Genomic DNA, 19,384 nt, shown 5'->3' on the forward strand with positions numbered 1-19,384 from the left:
AATTTAAGAAACAAGAATTACATTAGCTGCTCTGCCTATGGAGCAGCTTTTTTTGTTTGTTTGTTTCTTTACTTCTCTAATAAACTTGCTTTCATTTTACTGCATGGGATCACCCTGACTTCCTGGGGTCTGGATTAAAAGCCCTTTTCAGTAACAGCTTTCTGGCAAACTATAAAGGGACTATACTGAGGAGAAAACTGAACCAAAGGAAGTAAACTGCAGCACCAATTAGCCAACTTGGGGTAACTAGTGGAGTACATTTTACCAGGGTAAAAAATGGGATTTGGTTAGAGGCCCAACATAGAAGAGTTACAGTCTCTCCTAAGAAATACTGGGTTAAAGACCTCTCTTAATAAAAAGCTTGAGGCCCAAGTTAGGAAGGTTCAAGTCCTTTCTAAGATTTAGGGGGTTGGCTGGGCACGGTGGCTCACGTCTATAATCCCAGCACTTTGGGAGACTGAGGCAGGTGGATAACCTGAGGTCAGAAGTTCCAGACCAGCCTGGTCAATATATAGTGCAATCCTGTCTCTACTAAAAATAATTTTAAAAAAGCCTGGCGTGGAACAGACACCTGTAATCCCAGCTACTCCCAAGGCTGAGGCAGGAGAATTGCTTGAACCCAGGAGACGGAGGTTACAGTGAGCCAAGATTGTGCCATTGCACTCCAGCCTGGGCGACAGAGCAAGATGAGGCTCTGTCTCTAAATAAATAAATAAATAAATAAATAAATAACAGCTGTCCTAGGACTTTTTGTCACCCACAGACAATTGTTGTCTTGATTTGATCCTCTTCAAGAGGTGATTTATGGTCCGCTATGGAACTTTGCCAGGTGCTCTTCAATGCAGGTTTCTGATAACTTTGGAGACTGCAACATTAGAACAGAGGAAAAATTTTCAGGACTCTCATGGAGAGCTGAAATGTTAATGAATATCAAGCAGAAAAGGAGTTTATGGCATAAACTGAACTAATAGAAGACAAAAATAATAGTTTTTGGCTTTTTTCTTAAAATGCTGCAAATCCTTTTTTTTTTTGTTTTTCAGAGTCAAAATATTTATAGCTATTTACAGTTTTTAACAACTGGGGAATGTATACTTCTGTAAAAAATATTTGGAGCATATTTGTTTTTCTCTACCTGATTTCTCCAGAATGTAGAAACCTATTGGTATTTTTAATTTATGGAAATATAGCTATTTGCATATGTGCCATAAGCATGTTTTCTTTTGCAACAGGGCACAATTGGAGACACTGGTAATTTCACCAGACTTTGGCTGGAATGGGGTGCTTTCCTTGAAGAAATCATACTGAATTTGTAGAGTCAATATAAGCCTTATGGGAAACCTGGCCTCCAGCTATGTCTACACAGTCCCTGTGCAGGGTTCCTGACCCAAGGTAAGTAAGGAATGTCATTTCTTTTTTTTTTTTTTTTTTAGACAGAGTTTTCTTCTATCACCCAGCCTGGGGTACAATGGTGTGATTTCAACTCACTGCAACCTCTGCTTCCCAGGTTCAAGTGATCCTCCTGCCTCAGCTGCCTGAGTAACTGAGACCACAGGTGCATGCCACCACACCCAGCTAATATTAGTATTTCATGTCAAGATGGGTTTTCACCATGTTGAGCAGGCTGGTCTCGAACTCCTGACCTCAGGTGATCCACTCACCTTGGCCTCCCATAGTGCTGGGATTACAAGTGTGAGCCACCATGCCTGGCCAGGAATGTCTCTTTCTGACAGAATCAGGAGCCCAGAGTTATCTTTGGACCCCAAGAAGAGAGAAACTCACCCAACTCATAGGTATTTGATGGTACAAACCCATGGCTGGGCTTGGCTTTTAAAAAGTCTTTTGTGATATTCCTTTAATGGAACATAGTTACATCAAAGCCAATTTTTAAAACATATGTGAAAAATAATTATTTTTGCTGCACTTTATACAAATAATCAGGCCAAGTATAAGACTAAAGCTTTTTATGCAAGTAAATCAGTTTCACCATGATTTGTCTTTAGTAGAAATGGAAGAAAGGAGAGAGAAAAAAATTATGTTTCAAGAACTATAGTACACCCGTTATTAGACACTAGTCTCATTTGTTGTTTTTGAGTATTTTCCCTGCTATTTAGACTAATTCTGCTTATTCCTGTGAACACACCAGTGATCTCTGACTGCAGCTCAAAAGAAACAAGAGAGATGGGTAATATAAAAATCCAGATCAGGGGCCAGGCACGGTGGCTCATGCCTGTAATCCCAGCACTTTCGGAGGCCGAGGTGGGTGGATCACGAGGTCAGGAGTTCGAGACCAGCCTGGCCAACATGGTGAAACTCTGTCTCTACTAAAAATACAAAAATAAGCTGGGAGTGGTGGCACATGCCTGTAATCCCAGCTACTCAGGAGGCTAAGGCAGGAGAATTGCTTGAACCCAGCAGGCGGAGTTGCAGTGAGTCGAGATTGTGCTACTGCACTCTAGCCTGGCCAACAGAGTGAGACTCCATCTCAATAAATAAATAAATAAATCCGGATCACTATTCTAACTGTGAACACATATTGGAATCAGGTAGTAAACCCATATCAGCTTTGTTCCAACATCTGCCCTTATTTAGTTTACTTGGGACAATTTTACTTATTTTGCTTGACTGTTGTGCATTATATTGTTGTTGTGCTCTTTGTGTAGAAATGCAGGATAAGCTTGCTGAATGTTTTTCTTAAATAGAACACTTAATTTTGCAGATATCATCTTTTGTTAAGAACTCAAGAGTTATAAATGGCCCTTGTCATACTAATGCTTTCTCACCTGGCCGGGCATGGTGGTTCACGCCTGTAATCCTAGTACTTTGGGAGGCCAAGAGAGGTGGATCTCCTGAGGTCGGGAGTTCAAGACCAGCTTGGCTAACATGGTGAAACCCTGTCTCCACAAAATTAGCCAGGCATGGTGGCAGGTACCTGTAATCCCAGCTTCTCAAGAGGCTGAGGTGAGAGAATCGCTTGAACCCAGGAGGCTGAAGCTGCAGTGAGCCGAGATCGCACTGCTGCATTCCAGCCTAGGCAACAGAGTGAAACTGTCTCAAAAAAAAAAAAAAATGAAAAAGAAAAAGAAGAGTCAAATCACCTAGGTGCTGGGCCCAGAGATACCCCATAACCCCTCACTGGGCACAGCCAAAGCAGTAGAAAAATTCACATAACCTAGGTGCTGGGTACAGCAGTATGTCCCAATATCCCTTAAAAGAAGGGTGAGCCAGAGAGTAACATCACCGTTGAGGGACCAAAAGGTATGTTACAATGCCTTCTGTAGGCAGAGGACAGGGTGGAGGATTACATCACCTTCATGTTGGACTCAGCAATATGTCACAATGGCCCATGTGGGCAAAACACAGGCAGGAGAGTCACATAACCTAAGTGCGAGGAGCCACAATATGTCAAAGTTGTCTCTATGGGCAGAACCAAGACATTGACTAAGTGCTGGGTGCAGCAAGATGTCACTACCCAGTCTGTGGGCTGAGCCCAGGCAGGAGCGTAAAAGTTCTCAAGTGCTAGGCTGAGGTATATGTCACAATCACAGCTGCAGGAAGATCCAGAGATGAGATTAACCATCCTGCACATGTCTTGGTTCTAGGTATGAGAGGCACCACCTCCTGTATGTTGGGTATAGGTGTATAACCCACAATCTCAACAGTTTAGGGAATCCATCCATAAGAGGCTCAATCCCTCCTACAGACTGTGTCCCTTTACTGGAGTCAAAGCCTCACAGATATGCTGGATCTTGGTCTTAGTGTCACCAACCCACCTGTGAACCGAATCCATGTATGAATCAATTTTCCACCTTCAACTTTCTTTGCATGTGAGATTCAGAACCTCATGAGTGAGCTGTGTTCATGTGGAAGAATGACAATATTTACTGCCAGCTGGATATACATATATGAGTGTCATAATCTCACCTCTATACCATGCTCTGTTATGACACCCTTTGTATCACAAAGGTCTCAGAGCACATTAAAGTCACACACACATTAAAGTCACAGTATGCTCTGAGACCTTTGTGCATCTACGGACTCATGATTCCCAAACCCAGGAATAAGAGTCAACATCTCTCCATTGAATACATCCAGGTAGAAAGGATCTAACTTGCCAGAATTAGAAATGAGTCACCATCCCAACTGTAGCTGGATGTTCACATATGACAGTCACAATCCAAACTGTGGGCTGTGTCAATGTGTGAAATTCAGGACCTCTTCAATGGGCTCTGTCCATCTGTGAGGGCGACTGTCTTAACAGATGGTGGTATATGCATATAAGAAACACAGTCTCACCTGTTTAGTGTGCCCTGTAATGACACTTTCTGTACCACTCAAGGGCTTTATATAATATGTAAAAGAATAGTAGTGCTTTATGACCTTAATACATAGAGAAGACTCATAATCTCTCTCATTTTCCTAAGTCTAGTTATGGGAGACAGTATCTCTTCTATTGGCTGGCTTGAGGTATAAGAGCAATTAATGAACCTGTGAGCTGGACAAAATATATATCACAATCCTACCTGTCGGTAGGAAGTGAGCAGCAGATTCACATCACTTAGGTTTTCGGCAAAGATATGTCACAATCTTTCCTGAGGTCAGAAACCACGCAGAAGTCATCTCACCTAGGTGCTCAGCCACAGATATATTACAATCCCCTCTTAAAGCAGAGTACAGGCAGCAGAGTCATTTCACCTGGGTGCTGAGCCCAGTGATATGTCAAAATGCTCTCTGTGGGCACAGCCTTGGCAGGAGAGACACATCATCTGGTGACTGGGTCCAGCAATACATTACAACATTTTCTGTGGGCAGGATGCAGGCAAAAGAAGAGAGTCACATCTCTTAGATGATGGAGGAAGAGACATCTTACAAGGCCCCTCATGGGCAGGGCCCAGGCTGGAGCCTCCCATCCTAAAGGAATGATGCCCAGCTATATATAACAATACCCAAGATATGCAGGGCCCAGGGAAAACAGAAGAGTAGCATCACTTAAGTGCTGGGTTTAGTGATGTGTCAAAATCCCCCATTTTGTCAGGGCCCAAGCAGAAGAGAGGAGTCACATCACCTAGGTGATGAATGAACAGATATGTTTTAATACCTCTGTAGGCGGGGCCCAAACAGATTTGCATCGCAAAAGTGTTTGGTCCAGGCCAAAGAGGAAGTCACATCACCTAGGTGTTAAGCCCAGTGACATGTCACAATCTCTTCATGGGCAGAGACCAAGAAGTAGAGGAAAGTCACTTCCCCTGGGTTCTAGGGCCAGCAAAATGTCACAATGCCCTCTGTGAAAAGTGCTAAGGCAAAAGTATAGTCTCACACCACCTAGATGCTGGGTTCAGTGATATGACACAATTTCACCTGTAGGACCTAGGCAGAAGGATCAAATCGCTCAGTTGCTGGGAAGAGCTATATGATACAATCACACATGCAAGATGGTCTAAGAATGAGATTAACGATCCCATACGTGATCTGGTTCAAGGTACGAGAGTCAATACCTACTGTATGTTGTGTCTAATTACACGAGTCACCATCTCAAAGGTGAACCGGATCTGTGTATTAAATCCTCAATCCCTCCTGTGAACTGTGTTCCCTTAGTGGAGTCAGAGGCTCACAGGTGTGCTGAATCTTGGTCTGAGAGTCACCAACCCACCCGTTGACGAGATCCATGTATGTGATTCAATTTTTCAACTTTCAGCTGCCTTTGGATGTGAGGTTCAGAGCCTCAAAAGTGGGCTGGGTTCATGAGGGAAAATGACAGTCTTTACTGTTGTCAGGGTGTGCACAGGAGTGTCATAATCTCACCTGTGTGCTTGGCCCTTTTAGGACACTCTCTGTACTATCCTAGGGCTTTATATGGTTTGCATGAGAGCCACAATCCAGCTTGAGATTTTCATGCTGGAATAAACCTATGATTGTATCTGTGTCCCTAGGCCCAGTTATGAGAGTCAACATCTCTCCAATTTTCTGGGTTCAGATAGGACAGCCCTCAGTTTCTTATGAGCTGCATTTAAAAATGTTTTGCTATCCCAAATCTGGATGGGTGGTCACATATGACAGTCACAATTCCAACTGTGGACTGCATCCGTGTGTGGGATTCACAACTGCGGTCTGTCCATCTGTGAGGATCACAATTTTAACAGGTGCTTGGTTGTCCATACATGCAAGTCAATCTCATCTGTGTGCTGGGCTCTGTGATGATACACTGTGTATAATCCAAAGGCTACATACCATAGGTGAGAGTGTGGTAATCCCCTCTGACCTTCATAAAAATAGGAAACCCAGAATCTTATCCATTTTCCTAAGCCTAGCTATGAGAGACAGCATATCAACTGTTGTCTGGTTTAAGATATGAGAGTCGTCATCTCACCCGCGACATAGGACATGTAACCTGTGAGTAGGTAGTGAGCAGGGGAGTCACATCAACTGGGTGCTTGGCCAGAGATTTGTACAATATTCCCTGATGGAAGGGACCAGGCAGGAGAGGAACATCACCTGGGTGCTGAGCCCAGTGGCATGTCACAATGCTCCCTGTGGGCAAGGTTCAGGCAAAAGAAACTCATCATCTGGTCAGTAGGCCCAGCAATATGTTACAATCTTCTCTATAGGCAGGGTGCAGGTAGAAGAGGACAGTCACATCTCACAGGTAATAGACGCAGAGATATGTCACAAGGCCTTCTGTGAGCAGGGCCCATGCTTGTGCCTCTCATTCCCTATGTGTTGAGTCCAGTGATATGACACAATACCCAAATATGCAGGGCCCAGGCAAAATAGGAATGTCACCTCAACTAGGTTCTGGGTCCAGTGAATTGCTACAATCTCCTTTTTTTTGGCAGTGCCCAGGCAGAAGAGAAGAGGCAAATAACCTAGGGGATGAATGAAAAAATATTTTATAGTACCCCTGTGGACAGAGCCCATACAGAAGAGTCATATTAACGAGCTGATGGACCCAGATATATGTCACAATACATGACGTAGGCTTGGCCCAAACATGAGAGTCACATCATCTACGTGCTGGGACTAGTGATACATCACAATCTCTCTTTGAACAGAGACTAAGCAGTGGAGGAGAGTCACATCACCTATGCGCTGCGTTTAGCAGTGTCACAATACCCTCTGAGGGGAGAGCCCAGGCAGTATTGTCACATCACCTGGGTGCTAGGTCAGGGATATGTCACAATCTTCCCTGAATGTGGGGACCAGACAGGTGAGTCACATCACCTGGGTGCTCAGCCAGTGATATGTTACAATGTCCTTCTAAAAGCAGGGCACAGTCGGTATAATCACATTACCTAGTTTCTGGAAGCAGCAATATGTCTCAGTGCTCCCCGGTTTGCTAGGCCCAGGCTGGGGAGACACATGACCTGGTTGTTGCACCCAATGTTATGTCACAATCTTCCCTGAAGGCAGGGTGCAGGCAGAGGAGAGACACATCCCCTAGGTGATAGATGCAAATAAATATCAAAAAGCCCTCTGTAGTCAGGGCCAAGGCAAAAGTCTCTCATCTCCTAGGTTTTGGACCCAGCAATATGTCACAATAACAAAATTATGCAAGGCCCAGGTAAAAGAGGAGAGTCACACCATTAAGTGCTTGGTCCAGTGATAAGTCACTATCCTTCTTTTTGTCAGGACCCAGGCAGAAGAGGGGACTCACATCACCTAGATAACTAACAACATGATATGTGATAATGCCCCTGTGGGCAGGGCCCATGCAGGAAACTCACATGACCTAGGCATTGCACCCAGCCATGTCACAATAGCAACGTATGTACAGCCCAGGGAGGAGAGGAGCATCACATAACCTAGGCCCAGTGATACATCACAATTTCTTATTGGGCAGAGCCCAAGCAGTAGAGAAGAGTCATATCACCTAGTTGCTGGGTGTGACAACATAAAACACTACCCCTGAGACGAAGATCAGGCAAGAGAGTCACATCACCTAGGTGATGGGCTCAGATATGTTATAATGTCCCCAGGTGAGCAGGGCTAATGAAGAGGAAAGTCACATAAACTAGGGCCAGGGCCAAGCTATATGTCACAGTCACTCCAGTGGGGAGAACCCAGGCATGAGAAGAGAATCACATCACATAGGAGCTGGGCCCAGCAATATGTAGCAATCTCCACTGTGAACAAGTCTGAAAATAAGAAGGTTCACATCAACTAGGTGATGAACTCAGAAATACGTGAAAATGATTTCTGTCGGCAAAGACCAGGCAGAAAAATTACATCATGTGTGCTGGGCTTAGTGATAAGTCATTATCCCTTCTGTGGGCATGGTCCAAGCAGAAGAAAAAAGCCACATTACCTAGGTGCTGGGCCCAGAGTTTGGCAAAATATCTTCTATGGAGAAAGCTGGCCGGGTGCAGTGGCTCACACACCAGTAATCCCAGCACTTTGGGAGGTCGAGGCATGTGGATCATGAGGTCAGGAGTTCGAGACCAGCCTGGCCAACATGGTGAAACCCCGTCTCTACTAAAAATACAAAAATTAGCCAGGCATAGTGGCGGGCACCTGTAATCCCAGCTACTCAGGAGGCCGAGGCAGGAGACTCACTTGAACCCAGGAGGCAGAGAACAGACTTTGTGCCATTGCACTCCAGCCTGGGCAACAAAAGCGAAACTCCATCTCAAAAAAAAATTAAAAAAAAACAAAAAAACAAAAAAAACCAGACTTAGTTCCAATGATATAGTTCTAACTATATACATGCTACATTAATAATTACACATTGCTCATATGGTAATATTTTGGATATATTGGGTTACTGAAATTGTTACAATTAGTTTGACCTATTTCTTCTCTCTTTTTAAAGTTTGGCTACTAGAAAATTTAAAATTCACATTTGGCTCACATTCTATTTCAGAAGATTGCCTCCTTTTTTTTTTGACGGAGCTTAGTTTCGCTTTTGTTGCCCAGGCTGGAGTTCAAAGCGATCTCGGCTCACTGCAACTTCTGCCTCCCGGGTTCACCTGTCTCGGCCTCCCCAGTAGCTGGGATTACAGGCACCCGCCACCACGCCCCGCTAATTTTTGTATTTTTAGTAGAGACTGAGTTTCATCATATTGGTCAGGCTGGTCTCCAACTCCTGACCTCAGGTGATCCGCCGGCCTCGGCCTCCCAAAGTGCTGGGATTACAGGCGTGAACCACCGCACCCGGCCATGATTGCCTCCTTCTTAAAATCTCAGGCTGCCTGATCAAAAAACCAGAAGCCAGGAAGGTCAGGAAAGCTGAAATTTTAAAATAGCTGTTATTAGATTATTTTTGTTTGTGAATAACAATATAGTGTATTTTTTTCTTTTCTTTTTTTTTGAGACAGAGTCTCACTCTGTGGCCCAGGCTGGAGTGCAGTGGCGCGATCTCGGCTTACTGCAATCTCCGCCTCCCGGGTTCAAGCGATTCTCCTGCCTCAGCCTCCGGAGTAGCTGGGACTACAGGCGTGAGCCACCGCGCCGGGCCATATTATGTATTATGTATAAACGCATATGACCTTACACACAAGGTTAAATGCAAATACCTTTGGGTTGGGCCTGGCTCAGCTCAGGGAGGAAAACCTGCCTGAAAAGGCTGGAGCTTAGGCTTTCACTCTTTCTTCATTCAGCCGAGCATCTGATCACGTCTCCTGTCACTCAGGGCCTAAAGGGGCGAGGCCTTAAACGTTATCCAGTCAGGGACGCTGGGCTGGAAACCGTCCAATCAGACACGAAGCTGGAGCGGACAGGGTGGCTTCCGGGTTTGGCGGGTACTTTGTCTCTCGCTCTAGCCGGAGCTGCAGGTCTCGTCTTCCCTGGTCTGTGTCCTCTTCTCCTAGGGGCCCAGCCTCTGTGGCCCTGTGACCTGCAGGTATTAGGAGATCCCCAGCTAAGACGCCAGGTCCTCCTGGAAGCCTAGAAATGGTGAGAGTGCTGGGTCCGACATCCTGGGAGAGGGGAAGGGGGTGGTTGGAACCGGTGGGAAGTCGCTGTGGCGGGACTCAGGCCTCCTCGCAGTCAGCCCTACCATCTGCGCCCGAGTTTTCCTTGGCCAGCTCGGCCTCGGTCCCCCTCAGCCATAAGATGGCGGCTGCGCTGACAGCCGGGACCCCGGGCGTCCTGTCTCTTCCCTGCGCAGTGACTGTGCCCTGGCCTGGATCCCTCTCTCGGCAGCTCTGCACCCGCAGCGCCGAGTCTCCGCAGGTTGTGCAGGGACGACAGGAGGGTCGTCAGGGGAGAATCCTGACTCGGGGTGCGGGGTTCATGAATGGGAAGAGCTTTGGTCTGTGGGGTTCTGAGTCTCTCTTTTCTCTTATTAAAAATATACAGAAGTCACCGCAAACATATTAAAGAATTTAATTAAAGAGTGATTCAAAAATCCGGGCGCGGTGGCACACGCCTGTAATCCCAGCACTTTGGGAGGCCGAGGCAGGCGGATCACGAGGTCAGGAGATTGAGACCATTCTGGCCAATACGGTGAAACCCCGCCTCTACTAAAAATACAAAAATTAGCGGGCGTGGTGGCATGTGCCTATAATCCCAGCTACTCAGGAGGCTGAGGCAGGAGAATCGCTTGAACCAGGAAGTCAGAGGTTGCAGTGAGCCGAGATGGCGCCACTGCACTCCAGCCTGGCGACAGAGCGAGACTCCGTCTCAAAAAAAAAAAAAAAAAAAAATTGTAAAGTACCCAGCTATGGTTTGTCATTTGTCGTCCATAGCAGGGGCTTGAAGAAAAGACTTTAATAACATGAGATAAAGAAAACCAAATTCAGTAATTGGTTAGATGCAGTTACATAGTTTGTTAATTTGCACTATCAAGGTGGACATTTCCTTGTTATGTAATCAGAGGTTAAATGGTAGTGTATAGTTGGCTAAGCCTCAATTTTGTTTCCCCCAATTTAGTAATTTATAAAAACATGCATTTGAGGCCGGCGCTGTGGCTCACGCTTGTAATCCCAGCACTTTGGGAGGCCCAGGCGGGCGGATCACTTGAGGTCAGGAGTACGAGACCAGCCTTACCAACGTGGAGAAACTCCGCCTCTACTAACAATACAAAATTAGCGGGGCGTGGTAGTGCATGCCTGTAATCCCAGCTACTCCGGAGGCTGAGGCAGGAGAATCGCTTGAACCCGGGAGGTGGAGGTTGCAGTGAGCCGAGATTGTGCCACTGCACTCCAGCCTGGGCAACAAGAGTGAAACTCCATCTCAAAAAAACAAAACAAAACAAAAACCATGCATTTGAGTTAAATTTCTTTAAAGTAGAAATCCAGGGACTAGAGCCACCTCAGTCTAGTTGCCTGCCACTTAATTATTTTCACAAGCCACAGGAGACTAATTTTCCGCTGATTTGTTTTTCTTTTTTTTTTTTTTTTGGAGAAGGAGTTTCACTCTGTCACCCAGGCTGGAGTGCAGGGGCGAGATTTCTGCTCATTGCAACCTCCGCCTCCCAGGTTCAAGCTATTCTCCTGTCTCATCCTCCGGAGTAGCTGGGATTACAGGCACCCACCAGCACACCTGGCTAATTATTGTATTTTTAGTAGAGATGAGGTTTCATGTGGGCTAGGCTGGTCTCGAACTCCTAACCTCAGGTGATCCGCCTGCCTTGGCCTCCCAAAGTGCTGGGATTACAGGCGTGAGCCGCGTCCGGCCTTTTCCGCTGAATTTTTTACATGTGTCCCAAGCAGAGTCTCAAGGTTTACCCTCCTCCCCCTTCATCATTTCTTCAGCCTAACTCTGGATTGCAAAAATACTAAATAATAAAATACTAAATTTTCAGTTTCTTCTGACATTCCCAAATGCCAGTTTTCCCTAATTCACATTATCAATTATTTGTCCTTTAGTTTACATTTTTTATACCATATTTTAATCATTTTTTGACAAAGCATTGGATGGCACTTTAAAAAGATTTGTTTTCTGTTTGTAAATACTTTCCATGGGAAGAAAGCAAAGTATAATTCCCTGACACTATAGTGTAAAAAAAATTTTGTTCCTCTTTGCTTTTATCTTGTATAGGCACAGAGATCTTATCAGAATGTTTTTGGGTCAAAGTTTCCCTTTGGAAGCTGTGAGGTGAGATGTCTTCACCCACCCTTTAGCTTTGTTCTTGGTCCTGGGCTTCAGTATTTCCTGGGGATAAACCAAGATACCCACCATGGCTATATCTGCTAGAGTATCTAGTGGATATCAGCTACTGGGTCTTTTTTTTTTTTTTTTTTTTTTCTTATAGCACAACCTGAGTTATGGAGTGTAGCCTATTAAGAAAGAAGGTGGCTGCCCCAGGGCTGAGAGGAGTCTCCTGTTGTATTTCTTTTTCGAAGATATTAAGATTGTCTTCACCCAACTCAGCTTCCATTTCTTAGAGACACATTGCTGTTAAGCCAATCAGATGCTGGTAAAAAACACAGAAATAATTTCTGCCCCCTGGATTCTCTAAGTGGGCAGAGAAATAGTGAAATAAAAATAGTGAAACATTTGTGAAAGAAAAAATAGTATTTTTTGGTTTTTTTGAGACAGAGTCTTGCTCTGTTGCCGAGGCTGGAGTGCAGTGACGCCATCTTGGCTCACTGCAACCTATGCCACCTAGGTTCAATGATTCTCCTGCCTCAGCCTCCCAAGTAGCTGGGATTAAAGGTGCCCCCCCCCCAACTTTTGGCTAATTTTTGTATTTTTAGTAGATACAGGGTTTCGCCATGTTGGCCAGGCTGGTCTTGAGCACCTGACCTCTGGTGATCCACTCACCTCGGACTCCCAAAGTGCTGGAATTACAGGCGTGAGCCACCGTGCCTGGCCAAAAAACAGTATTTCAAAAGACAAGAATTTAAAAAAAGAAAACTGAACCCAGTTAGACGGTATAAGAGCTTACAAAATAAAATGATCCTGGGCCATTCAGTGGGGCATAGTGTAGTTTCTCCTGAGAGAGTGGTTATTGAGCACTTATGAGAGCAGGATGGGGTGGGAGAATCTCTCAAGCGATTGGATGGCCTTACTTGACATATGAGTCAGACACATTTGTTTCTTAATCAGCATTGCTACTCCCTCGGTTTGTCACCTTGAAAAGAATTGTTTTCGGCCGGGCGCGGTGGCTCACGCCTGTAATCCCAGCACTTTGGGAGGCCAAGGCTGGAGGATCATTAGGTCAGGAGATCGAGACCACGGTGAAACCCCGTCTCTATTAAAAAATACAAAAAAATTAGCCGGGCGACGTAGCAGGCACCTGTAGTCCCAGCTACTCGGGAGGCTGAGGCAGGAGAATGGCGTGAACCCGGGAGGCGGAGCTTGCAGTGAGCCGAGATCGCACCACTGCACTCCAGCCTGGGCGACAGAGCGAGACTCCGTCTCAAAAAAAAAAAAAAAAAGAAAGAAAGAAAAGAATTGTTTTCACTTATCTTGACCTCAGATTTTTTAAGTATAAGTTGCATTTTATTAGTAGGGCTTTAAAGGTAAGAAAATATTTACAAAGGGACCGGGGAGCACTGTCTCATGCCTGTAATCTTAGCACTTTGGGAGGCCGAGGTGGGTGGATCACCTGAACTCAGGAGTTTGAGACTAACCTGGGCAACACGGTGAAACTCCGTGAAAGCCCGCCACTATGCTGGCTAATTTTTGTATTTTTAGTAGAGATGGGTTTTCACCATGTTGTCCAGGCTGGTCTGGAACTTCTGACCTCAAGTAATCCGCCTGCCTCAGCATCTCAAAGGTCTGGGATTACAGGCATGAGCCACCATACCTAGCCCTCATTTACCTATTTCTTTTCCAGAGTGAATTTAGAAATTTTTTTTTTTTTTTTTTTTTGAGACGGAGTCTCCCTCTCACCCAGGCTGGAGTGCAGTGGCGCAATCTTGGCTCACTGCAAGCTCCGCCTCCCAGGTTCACACCCTTCTCCTGCCTCAGCCTCCCGAGTAGCTGGGACTACAGGCACCCGCTACCATGCCCGGCTAATTTTTTTGTATTTTTAGTAGAGACGGGGTTTCACCATGTTAGCCAGGATGGTCTCGATCTCCTGACCTCGTGATCCGCCCACCTCGGCCTCCCAAAGTGCTGGGATTACAGGTGTAAGCCACCGCGCCCAGCCGAATTTAGAAATTTTTTCAAGTGTGTTTTTTTATGGCTGGGTGGTTTCAAACCAATTCCAAGGCTTAGCTTTTAGAATGCTACCAAGGAAAAGAATAGAAAAAAATCTCTGTATTTTGGCTGTAGAAAATGAATACATTTCCACAAGAAAATATGGTAGATAATTGATGAGTTACATGCATTCATAAAAGCATCAGTTTCTTTTTTTGCGGGGAAAACTTGTGATAGTGAATATCTCTGTTCTATATTCTGTTATTTTGATTTCTGAGTTTAATGTTAAATTTTATGAGATTAAACTTGTTACCTCCTAGAAGTGTTCACATATTACTAATTATTTACTACATGATTTTTAATGAAACTAATACAATAATACATTTATTCTCTGAAAGGAATACTTTAACCTTTCTTATTGGGTATGAAATATAAGCACCTTAATTTTTTTTCCTTATGTGACTACTATGTTTGATAATTTTGCTAGATTTTTTAAACACTTAGTTTCAAAAACCAAGTGAGTAACTCTGTCATAGAAATTAAAACTTGAGCCCAGTGACTCCAAGCTAAGGCTAATATTGAGCCTGCAAAAACAGGTTATTAAAGGCCCAGCTAATTCTTTCTGGGGAGCCACCCCTGCAGATGTCCCAGCCATGGAAGAAGCCTTTATCCTGAGAGAAGCTACAGAGCCCTGGAAAGCCGGGGATCCACAGGCAGATGCAGTTAAGGTTAAAATGGAAGGGGTCTCAGAAGGTCTTACTGAAGATGAAGTTGTTATTGTTCTGAGATAGTTTCTAGACTTTGAAAAATATAAGCAAAGTTAGATTTATGTTTAAAAAAAATTCCAAAGGAGTATTGCAACAGGAGGAAGCAGTAACAATAATATCTTTAAGGATTGCAAAGCTTAGGCAGACAGGGACTGACTTTCATAAGGAGCAGCAAACAGATTAAAAAGAAGGTGTGAGGGAAATGGCAAACTGAGGATGAAATAACTAGATTTGAGATCTTTTGAGATGGAGTCTCACTCTGTCGCCCAGGCTGGAGTGCAATGGTGTGATCTTAGCTCACTGCAACCTCTGCTTCCTGGGTTCAAGCGATTCTCCTGCCTCAGCCTCCTGAATAGCTGGGATTACAGGCACCAGCCATCATGTCTGGCTAAATTTTTTGTATTTTTGTGGAGACGGGGGTTTCACCATGTTGGCCAGGCTGGTCTTGAACTCCTGACCTCAGGTGATCCACCCACCTCAGCCTCCCAAAGTGCTGGGATTACAGGCATAAGCCACCGCGCCTAGCCAAATTCAGGTGATTTTTATATGAGAAAAAGAAGAAAATGTGCAGAGTCTGTGTCTGGCTATGTGATGGGCAAAAAAAGAGCCCCATCTAAGTTATAATGGAAAGGGTGTTTCTTTCCATGAACTGTTCCTGGAGCACACAAAGGATGGAGAATTTTATTAATCACAACTATTTACCTGGATTACCTATGTGCTTCATCTTTCCCCACCTATTTTTTTTTTTTTTTGTCCATTTATTCCATTTTGCTTTTTCTGGGTTGTATCTTTTATGATTAACTGGTCAACATAACTATGTTGTTTTGCTTGTTGTGTTAGTGGCTCTATCAAATCATTGAACTTGAGGGAGGTTATGGGAGTCCTCGATTTTTAAACAGTAGCTCAGGAGCATAGATGGGTTCATTGGGTTTGTTCCTGACATCTACAGTAAAGAGAACACTGTGGTACTGAGCCCTGAATCAGGGTCTGTGCTGAATGGGTGGTGTCAGAATTCAAATTTTAGACAATGAGTTGATGTTGGAGAATCTTGGTATTCAGCAAACTCTACAGATTTGGTGCCAGAAGAAAGATACCACAGAGGCCTGGCCTGAAATGAAACTCTGGGAGGCTCTGCTTTTCTGTCTGTCATAGTGCCCATTGTTTTGTGATTCTAGGTCTCCTCCCAGGGTGAGAGAGGACTGAAAACTTAAAGGAAAGAAGCTCTGATAGCAGATTCCCTTTTTCCACAGCTGTCAGCACAGGATTTCTACCCAGTCACAAACACACCCACTAGACATTGAGGTGTCTACACCACTCCCAGGGCTAGACACCACCCTCAGGAATTTCACCACGGCATTTTTATCCTAATGTTTTTTTTGCCAAAAACCCACAAGTGTCTACAAGTCTCCTGGCGTATCCTCACCCCTAGACACTGAATCTGCAGTAGCAACCTGTTTTCTCCACCAACCTAGGGTTCTGGACCACCTGTTCATAATCTCATCTGCCTGCATGAACCCAGAAATAAATTAGAGTCACACCTGGGCCACTATCTGTAGCACAAACCAGTCCTATCACCTACATTGCACTCTCTCAAACTAACTCGTGGATTTTTTTCCTTTTAACTTTTATTTTTTGTTCCTGAGTACACATGCAGGTTTGTTATATAGGTAAAATTGTGTCATGGGGGTTTGGTGTGCAGATTATATTGTCACTGAGATACTAAACTTTGCACCAAACAGGTATTTTTTCTGATCTTTTTTGTCCTCCCATCATCCACCATCAACTTGCCCTCGGTATCTATTGTTCTCTTTGTGTCTCTGCATTCTTATCATTTAGCTCTTACTTATAAATGGTAACATGTATTTATTTATTATTATTTTTTGAGACTCTGGGATTACATGCACCTGCCACCACACCAGCTAATTTTTGTATTTTTGGAGGGACGGGGTTTCACCATGTTGGCCAGGCTGGTCTCGAACTCCTGACCTGAGGTGATCCACCCACCTCGGCCTCCCAAAGTGCTGGGATTACTGTCTCTACATTAGTTTTCTAAGAATACTGGTCTCTAGCTCCATCCACTTTGCTACAAAGGACATGATTTTGTTTCTTTTCTTTCTTTCTTTTTTTTTTAATGGCCACGTAGTATTCCATGATGTTTATGTACCATGTTTTGTTTTTATTAAATCTTTTATTTTATTTTATTTATATTTGAAGAAAGGGTCTTACTCTTTCACCCAGGCTGAAGTGGAGTGGTGTGATCTAGGTTCAATGAAGCCTCAATCTGCTGAGCTTAAGCAATCCTCCTACCTCAGCCCCCCAAGTAGCTGGGACTATAGTCACATGCCACCACACCCACTAATTTTTTCTTTTTCTGTTTTTTGTAGACATGAGGTTTTGCCATATTGCTCAGGCTGCTGTCAAACTCCTGAGCTCTGGCAATCCACCAGCTTTGGCCTCCCAAAGTGTTGGATTAGAGGCATGAGTCCCCATACTTGCCCATACCATATTTTCTTTATTCAGTCTACCATGGATAGGCATTTAGGTTGATTCCATGTCTTTGCCATTGTGGATAGTGCTGCAATGAACATGCATGTGCATGTGTTATGATGGAATAATTTATATTTCTTTGGGTATGTACCCAATTAAGAGGTTGCTAGGTCAAATGGAAATTTGTTTTTACTTACATGAGACATCACTACATTGCTTTTCACCATGGTTGAACTAATTCACACTCCCACCAGCAGTGTATAAGCATTCCTTTTACAACCTTACCAGCATCTGTGATTTTTTTTAACTTTCGTATAATATCCATTCAGATTTGTGTGAGATGATGCCTCATTGTGGTTTTTGTTTGCATTTCTCTAATGATTAGTGATGAGCATTTTTTTATATCCTTGTTAACCACATGTATGTCTGTTTTGAAAAGTATCTGTTGATGTCTTTTGCCTACTTTTTCTTTTTGTTTTTTTCCGAGATGGAGTCTTGCTCTGTCGTCAGACTGGAGTGCAGTGGGATGATCTCGGCTCTCTGCAACCTCCGCCTCCCAGGTTCAAGCAATTCTCCTGCCTCAGCCTCCTGAGTAGCTGGGATTACAGGTGCCCACCACCACGCCCGGCTAATTTTTGTATTTTTAGTAGAGATGGAGTTTCACCATATTGGCCAGGCTGGTCTCGAACTCCTGACCTCAGCCAATCTGCCCGCCTTGGCTTTGGTTGGGATTATAGGCGTGAGCCACAGTGCCTGGCCTAATCAATCTTGAGTTGATTTTTATATATGGTGTAAGAAAGGGGTCTAGTTTCAATCTTCTACATAGTGCTAGCTAGTTATTCCAGCAACATTTATTAAATAAGGAATTTTTCTCAAATTCCTCTTGTCAGCTTTGTCAAAGATCAGATGGTTGTAGGTGTGCGGAATAAATTTTGGGGCTCTTTAATCTGTTGTTTTGGTCTCTGAGCCTGTTTTTGTACCAGTACCATGCTGCTTTTTTTACTGTAGCCCTGTGGTTTAAAGTTTGGTAATATAAGGCCTCTAGCTCTGTTCCTTTTGTGTAGGATTGCCTTGGCTATTTGGGCTCTTTTTTTTTGTTCCATATGAATTTTAAAATGGATTCTTTTGGTTCTGTTAAGAATGTTTTTGGTAGTTTGATAGGAATAGTATTAGATGTGTAGATTTCTTTGGGCAGTATGCCCATTTTAATGATATTGATCTTTTCTATCCATGAGCATAAAATGATTTTCCATTTGTTTTTCATCTCTGACTTATTTAAGCAATGCTTTTTTGTTTTGTTTTGTTTTTTATTTTTGTCATAGAGATCTTTCACCCCTCTGGTTAGCTGTATTTGTATATAATTATTTTTCTGTGGCAGTTGTGAATGAGATTTTGTTTTTGATTTGGCTTTTAGCTCAGATATTGTTGATGTACATGGGTGCTACTGGTTTTTTGTACATTTATTTTGTATCCTGAAACTTTTCTGCAGTTGTTTGTCAGTTTAAAGAGCTTTTCTGTCACGACTATAGTCTTTTCTAGATACAGAATCATGTTGTCTGCACACAAAGATCGTTTGACAACCTCTCTTCCCATTTGGATGCTTTTTTTTTTTTCTCACCTGATTGCTGTGGCTAGGACTTCCAATCTATGTTGAATAGGAGTGGTGAGAGAAGACATTCTTGTCTTGTGCCATTTTTTAAAGAGAAATGCTTCCAGCTTGTGTCCATTCCATTCAGTATGTTGGCTGTGGGTCTGTCATAAATAATTCATTATTTTGAAGTATGTACCTTCAATGCCTAATTGGTTGAGGGCTTTTAACATAAACGATGTTAAATTTTGTTGAAAGCTTTTTTTTTTTTTTGCATCTATTGAGATAATCTTGCAGTTTTTGTCTTTCATTATGTTTATGTAATAAATCACATTGATTTGTTTATGATGAACCAATCTTACATCCCAGAGATAAAGCCTACTTGATTATAGTGGATTAGCTTTTTGATATGCTGTTGGCTGTTGGATTTGATTACACAGTATTTTGCTGAGGATTTTTTTTTTTTGAGACAGAGGCTTGCTCTGCTGCCCAGGCTAGAGTGCAGTGGCATGGTGTTGCC

The 19,384-nt window shown here is 43.7% G+C and overlaps 1 protein-coding gene across 1 annotated transcript in view; it reads left to right on the forward strand.

Annotated features, from left to right (window-relative positions):
* Positions 1–9,761: 9,761 nt before the first annotated feature.
* Positions 9,762–19,384, forward strand: part of LOC101145945 (zinc finger protein 257) — a 37,738-nt gene continuing 28,115 nt past the window's right edge. The window contains 1 exon segment of the mRNA XM_031004027.3: positions 9,762–9,885. Coding sequence (XP_030859887.1) covers positions 9,883–9,885 — 3 coding nt within the window. The 5' untranslated portion in view covers positions 9,762–9,882.

The sequence above is a fragment of the Gorilla gorilla genome, chromosome 20 (assembly GCF_029281585.2).
Source record: "Gorilla gorilla gorilla isolate KB3781 chromosome 20, NHGRI_mGorGor1-v2.1_pri, whole genome shotgun sequence".
NCBI lineage: Eukaryota > Metazoa > Chordata > Mammalia > Primates > Hominidae > Gorilla > Gorilla gorilla.